Source organism: Engraulis encrasicolus, chromosome 23, assembly GCF_034702125.1.
Source record: "Engraulis encrasicolus isolate BLACKSEA-1 chromosome 23, IST_EnEncr_1.0, whole genome shotgun sequence".
Classification (NCBI taxonomy): Eukaryota; Metazoa; Chordata; class Actinopteri; order Clupeiformes; family Engraulidae; genus Engraulis; species Engraulis encrasicolus.
In genome coordinates, this window is record NC_085879.1 from 35,942,226 (window position 1) to 35,949,082 (window position 6,857).

The following is a 6,857-nucleotide window of genomic DNA, read 5'->3' on the forward strand; positions in this document are numbered from 1 at the left end:
ATCTTTTTCAATAGGCCTTCTGGTCTGTAATCCACTGTGAAAACCCTGACAGGACAATAGGCCTAATTTTCGCAGTCATAAACTCTCTATGTGCATTTCAATCATTATTTTCAGCACTTTCCTTTGGATATTGCAAGGTGGACAACTTTATTTTCATTTGTTTTAGTTTAGTCAACCTTTGTAAACATGTATGTAAGGAAATAGGACAGAATAGTGCTGAAAGTAATTAATCGTTCATGAATATCACCTTATAGTACAATGTAATAATGCATGAAAACAAGTAATTTTGGAAAATGGCGGCCATATTGAAAATTGAGGTGGCCCCATGTTTTAATTTCTTCCAATAGGCCTTTGGTCAGTAATCCAGAGAAAAGTGCGGTTGGACGAAAGGCCTAATTTTCCCAGCTGATGACCTGTCTATACCTCTCTATATGGCCAGCTGATGTGTCTCATCCCAAATCTGAGCTGGCCCCTTTGATAATTTGTGTTTTATATTTCTAGGACCCCCTCTAAAAACAAAACAATCTGTTTCCAATTTTTAGAAGCAAAATCCAAGATGGTCAACATTGTAGCAAAATGTGAACATTTGGTATTTTCAGGTTTATTAAACTATTGTGTTATTTTGTACGCCTATTGGTAATATTTTGATAGGCACATAACTGTCATTACATTAAATGTTTCGTCTCATAGGAAGAGCATCTGGAATTTGGGGTGACACACTGTAAATCTTGTGCGCACATGTCGGCTAGCAATTGGCTAGTTGCAAAAAGTTGGCCTGTTGCCTCCAACTAAACTCTCTAGACTGATCAGAAAGTAAAAGAAAATCCTATTAATTAATTTCTTTGAACAACTGTAAAAAAATAATGGGCAAGAGGACCACCTTCATGACGTGCAGCATCATTGAGGGAGCCAGTTTCTTTTCATTTTTATGTCAATTATTTTCATAAAAGATTCACACTTGTGCCACTTATACAGATCCTCATGATGCCAAAGGTCTCACGAAGGTCAGTGTATGATAGTGTGGCAATCAGCAGTCAGCGCATCTGCCAGTCTTGCACCTGAAACACAGAGGACAGACCAAGGAACCAGCAGGGAGGACAGCCAAGCCCCCTTGAGTCATGACATATGGTAGTACTTTGGGTTTGGGTTCAAATAACAGAAGGCCTTGGTTCCAAGTCGTGTGAGCCCACTCTCCTCTTCTTTACTACACATGGCTTCAGAATTGGGATGACTTGCTATGAGGCCAACATAGGCATGCCAACCGGATGAGCCACAACAGACCCACAGAGACGTGATCTCAATGGATGCTACTGATGGGTGAAGCATAATATTAGACACCATGGATGATATAGGCCTAAGTAAGTTGGGAATTATATGAGGGACGTTCAGAGCGTGTGAAGCACATGAGTGGGCTTACCGTAGGGAAGACCATATCAGGGTATGACCCATCACTACAGTTGAGGATATTCTCTGACTGTCATGCCAGAGAGCCCAGTTCTATGAGCAGAGAGCATGGCAAGATTGTTGGCATTGGAGGAATGCAACATCCCGGATAGAACATACGGTTTCACAGCCTTCAGATAAGCTGAGGCCGACCTTGAAGCAACTTTGTAGCCCTCGATATAGGCAGCCAATCCAGTGAATGTGCATATTACTGTACAGGTAGCACTGCATAATAGGTAGGCCTACTGTACATGAAGTGACTCATAGCAATTGTTGTTGGAACAATAATTTGGACCAGCATGGAATCCTCTGTGCTCGAATTCACAAATGAATGGAGTAGAGTATCATTTATTGATTTATAGACCTGAAAGCAACATTAATGTTGATTTTGCTAAACAAAATGTCTTCCATCTTGGATTTTGTAATGGGCTTAGTTTATGTAATGGCTGACTACCAAAACAAGTCAACAATGGCTTTATAGACTTCAAAATATTAAATATGCCAATTTCGCCATAAATTATGTCAGCCATCTTGGATTTTGCCACAAAAAATGAAGGAAAACATTGAAAATAATTTGTTTTCTATTCAATGTTGCCCTGGAATTATAAAACAGTTCAATTGAACCTTAAAACGGCATTAATGGTGAAATTTCTACACACAATGGCAGCCATCTTGAATTTGCCACTAAATGTTCACGAAAAAAATGGAAACAGGTGGATTTGTATTCGGGGGGGGTCCTAGAAGTAAAAAAAACACCAAATGGAAAAATCTATATGAAATGTTCCAAAACTTACATATCAACCTATATAGACAGGTCATCAGCTGGGAAAATTAGGCCTTTCGTCCTACCGCACTTTTCTCTGTGGATTACTGACCAGAAGGCCTATTGGAAGAAATTAAAACATGGGGCCACGTCAATTTTTGCTCAGAATTCAATACGGCCGCCATTTTCCAAATGACTTGTTTTCATGCATTATTACATTGTACTATAAGGTGATATTCATGAACGATTAATTACTTTCAGCACTATTCTGTCCTATTTCCTTACATACATGTTTACAAAGGTTGACTAAACTAAAACAAATGAAAATAAAGTTGGCCACCTTGCAATATCCAAAGGAAAGTGCTGAAAATAATGATTGAAATGCACATAGAGAGTCTATGGCTGGGAAAATTAGGCCTATTGTCCTGTCAGGGTTTTCACAGTGGTTTACAGACCAGAAGGCATATTGAAAAAGATTCACCAGCTGGTTGCCATCTCAAATGTGCTCCAAAATTCAAAATGTTCTCTGTTTTTCAGAATGGCAGACTTTCATACATTTTTCTCAATACTGTAAGGCCATCATTATCAATAAAGACAACCTATTTTCAGTTAAATTCTGTCCTATCTCCTATCTACAGACGTGAGTACAAAGGTTGGCAACAGAATGATGTAAATATATATCTTGCCCCTTTGAAATATCCTAAGGATTGTTGTCAGAAAATGATTGAATTACACATACACCTTTTGACTGCTGAAAAAAGGCTATTGACCTGACAAACTTTTCACATTACATTACTGACCAAAAGCTTTTCAGGCCTACATTTTTTGCATAAAGCAAGGGTGAGTGTGCGGGCGTGTGTGCCCACGCGTATCCCCCACTCATCTTTCCCCTGCTCTACAGTGTTTTTCCCCCACACACTATTCTGCCTCCCACACACTATTCTGCCCCACCCACCTCCCCTCACACTATTCTGCCCCCCAACCCCATCACTCATCCCCCCCATGCTACTCTGCCCCCCACCCCTCACTCACTCCCCCACTATCCCCCCCCCCCGACTCATTCTGCCCCCACCCCCCCACAAAATACTCGCCCACCCCCCATCCAATGTGAAAAGATTTGCAGGTCACTCCCCCCCCCCCCCACACACACACACTATTCTGCCCCCCTGAGCCCCCACACTATTCCCCCCCACCACCTCACTCATCCCCCCGCACACTATTCTGCCCCCCACCCCCGAATTCAACCCGACTCATTCATTCCCCCGCTCCTCCACATCATTCGGTCCGCCCCCCCCCCAAACACACACACCCCCGGTCTACTGTGTCTATGTCAGTGTATGTAAAGAAGCACACTGGCCACACACACTTGAGAAAAGCGCACTCAGGCACACACACACACACACATATAAACACACACACATACACACATACACACACACACACACACTCACACACACACACACACACACACACACACACACACACACACACACACACACACACACACACACACACACACACACAAAGAAACACAAAGTGTGGAGTGAGAGAGTGAGAGCGGGCCAAAATTAGTGAGTCTCACTCCCAAAGACAGAGTGAGACTTGAGAACACTGGTTCTGACTCCGATGTTGAAAAACACTGTTCAACCGGCTTTACTGAAAAAAATTCTCCCACTGCAAAACTCTTCTCAGTGGCTTCGTGAAAACAGAGAAAAACACAATAACCATACATTTATACACACACACACACACACACACACACACACACACACACACACACACACACACACACACACACACACACACACACACACACACACACACACACACACACACACACACACACAGAGTTTGGCAGGACAATATGCTTTTTTTCACTGTGTTTGTGAAATTCAATTATTTGACAACATTCCTTTGGAAATTTAAAAGTGGCAAGATATATAAGATATATAATATAATATATATATATATATATATATATATATATATATATATATATATATATCCATGCCTTTTTCTAGACAACCTTTATACTCACGTCTGTAAGGACATAGGACAATTTAACTGAAAAATAGGAAATCTTTATTGATAATTATGGCCTTACAGTATTGAGAAAAATGTATGAAAGTCTGCCATTCTGAAAAACATTTTGAATTTTGGAGCACATTTGAGATGGCAACCAGCTGGTGAATCTTTTTCAATATGCCTTCTGGTCTGTAAACCACTGTGAAACCCCTGACAAGACAATAGGCCTAATTTTCCCAGCCATAGCCTCTCTATGTGCATTTCAATCATTATTTTCAGCACTTTCCTTTGGATATTGCAAGGTGGCCAACTTTATTTTCATTTGTTTTAGTTTAGTCAACCTTTCTAAACATGTATGTAAGGAAATAGGACAGAATAGTGCTGAATGTAATTAATCGTTCATGAATATCACCTTATAGTACAATGTAATAATGCATGAAAACAAGTCATTTTGGAAAATGACGGCCATATTGAATTCTGAGCAAAAATTGACGTGGCCCCATGTTTTAATTTCTTCCAATAGGCCTTCTGGTCAGTAATCCACAGAGAAAAGTGCGGTAGGACGAAAGGCCTAATTTTCCCAGCTGATGACCTGTCTAATACTGTAATTAACGCAAAACCATTACATCCCAGACAGTCCGCATTTTTGGGATATAATAAAGTTGCTTCTAATTTCTTTTTAAAACTAGGCCTATGCAGTCGTCTCCAACTGCTAAAGGTATATCCAAGGGCGTAGGTTTGGTTTGAGCTTTGGTAGGTGTACTGTCCTCCCCGACGCCTTGCCAGGTATCCAGTCAGTTAACGCCACTCCACAAACCACGCAGACAAAGTTCATCCGTTTGACGGTTTTTATGGCTTATGAAGAGGGTAAAACAACGGTGCCTTCAAGGCAAACTTGAAACTTGGAAGAGTAAACACAGAGCCGATCTGACAGGTGTCCCTTAGTTATGACGTCAGACATCCCGTCGCATAGATAATTAACTAAACTTGCCAGAAGGTGGCGGTAAAGGACAAACAATAACAGTTAACCTGAGATTTCGCAGTACAAATTACCAATAGTACATGAAACAATGCATGTAACAGAACACTCCCCGCCTGAATACCCTGGGGGATTCACTCATTTCTTTCCTTTCCTAGCTTTCTTTTTTTTTTTTTTTTCTTAACTCATAAACAAGTTGTTCATTCGAATGACTGAGTTTTCAAAGAGTATCATACTCCTTAAACATTAAAACATGTTACACTAATCACACGGGATACCACTCAATTATCTGGAGGAATGAGTAAGATCAGTTCATTTACAGGCCTGAGAAGCAGTTTGGTGCCGTCTTTCCTGGCAACTCTCAGCTGGACTTTGCGTACCCGTCCGTCTTTGCTCGGGTACACAGCTGTGATGATGCAGAGAGGCCAGTCGTTCCTCTTACATTGAATGTCCTTGAGAAGCACTACGCTTCCCTCTCTGAGATTTGGCTTGTCGGATGGCCACTTCCTGCGGGGTTGCAGTGTTGCCAGGTATTGCTTGCGCCACCTGTCCCAGAATGTGTTGGACAGGCTTTGGACTCTACGCCACTGCCGCTTGTGTAAGTCTTGGTGGTCAAAGTCACCAGGTGGGGGTGGGCAAGGGCCCACCTTCTGAGTCAGTAGTGTTGCAGGTGTGAGGATGAAGGGCTCTGTAGGGTCTGTGGACACAGGCACAAGTGGGCGATTGTTCACAATGGCAGTGACCTCTGCCAAAAAGGTTGTGAGAACCTCATGTGTGAGTTTGGAAGATCCCATCTGCATGAGCATGGAATCTAGGATGCGGCGGGTGACACCTATCATTCTTTCCCAAACCCCTCCCATATGAGAGGAGTGCGGGGGGTTAAAAGTCCATGTGGTGCCCTGGTCAGAGAGGAATCTCTGTACTGTTTTCTCATCAGCGTTAGAGGGGATTTCTAGGTCTTTAGAGGCTCCAATGAAATTTGTGCCTCTGTCCGAGCGTAGGTGTTTCACTGGGCCTCGGATAGCCTGGAACCTTCTGAATGCATTGATGAGGCTCGAAGAATCCATAGACTCAATTACCTCGATGTGAATTGCTCTGACAGATAAGCAAGTGAAAAGGACTGCCCACCTCTTGCTTTCGGCGTGCCCCCCTCTTGTCCGGCGTGCTGCCACGGCCCATGGCCCGAACACATCCATCCCAACATTGGTGAAGGGAGGTTCAGCGCTCAGTCTGTCTGCCGGCAAGTCAGCCATCTTTTGCATTTGACATTTTCCTCTGAGTTTGCGGCAGACAATGCACTCGAAGATCACTCTGTTGATACATCTCTTGCCACCAAGTATCCAGTAGCCGGCAGATCGAATAGCACCCTCTGTAAAGTGACGCCCTTGGTGCTGTGTCTGTTCGTGAAAGTGGCGCACAATTAGGGTAGCTACATGGTGACGCCCAGGCAAGATCAGTGGTCTCTTTTCATTCGGTCCTAAGTCAGAAGCAGCAAGGCGTCCTCCCACTCTCAGCAGGCCTTCTTCGTCGAGGAACGGGTCTAGGGAACAGAGTGGGCTGCTCTTTGGGATGTGTGTGGTGGACGAGAGACACTAGTTCTCTCTCAAAGGCTTCCTGTTGCACAGTTCTGATGATGGCTGCTGCGCT

General features: G+C 43.1%; 1 protein-coding gene across 1 annotated transcript; it reads right to left on the minus strand.

The window, feature by feature from the left end:
* Positions 1-4,989: 4,989 nt before the first annotated feature.
* On the minus strand, positions 4,990-6,602 carry LOC134439917 (uncharacterized). Its single transcript, XM_063189838.1, has one exon. It carries the CDS (start codon positions 6,470-6,472, stop codon positions 5,492-5,494), a length of 981 nt encoding a protein of 326 aa, XP_063045908.1. The 5' UTR covers positions 6,473-6,602; the 3' UTR covers positions 4,990-5,491.
* Between the last annotated feature and the right edge of the window lie 255 nt (positions 6,603-6,857).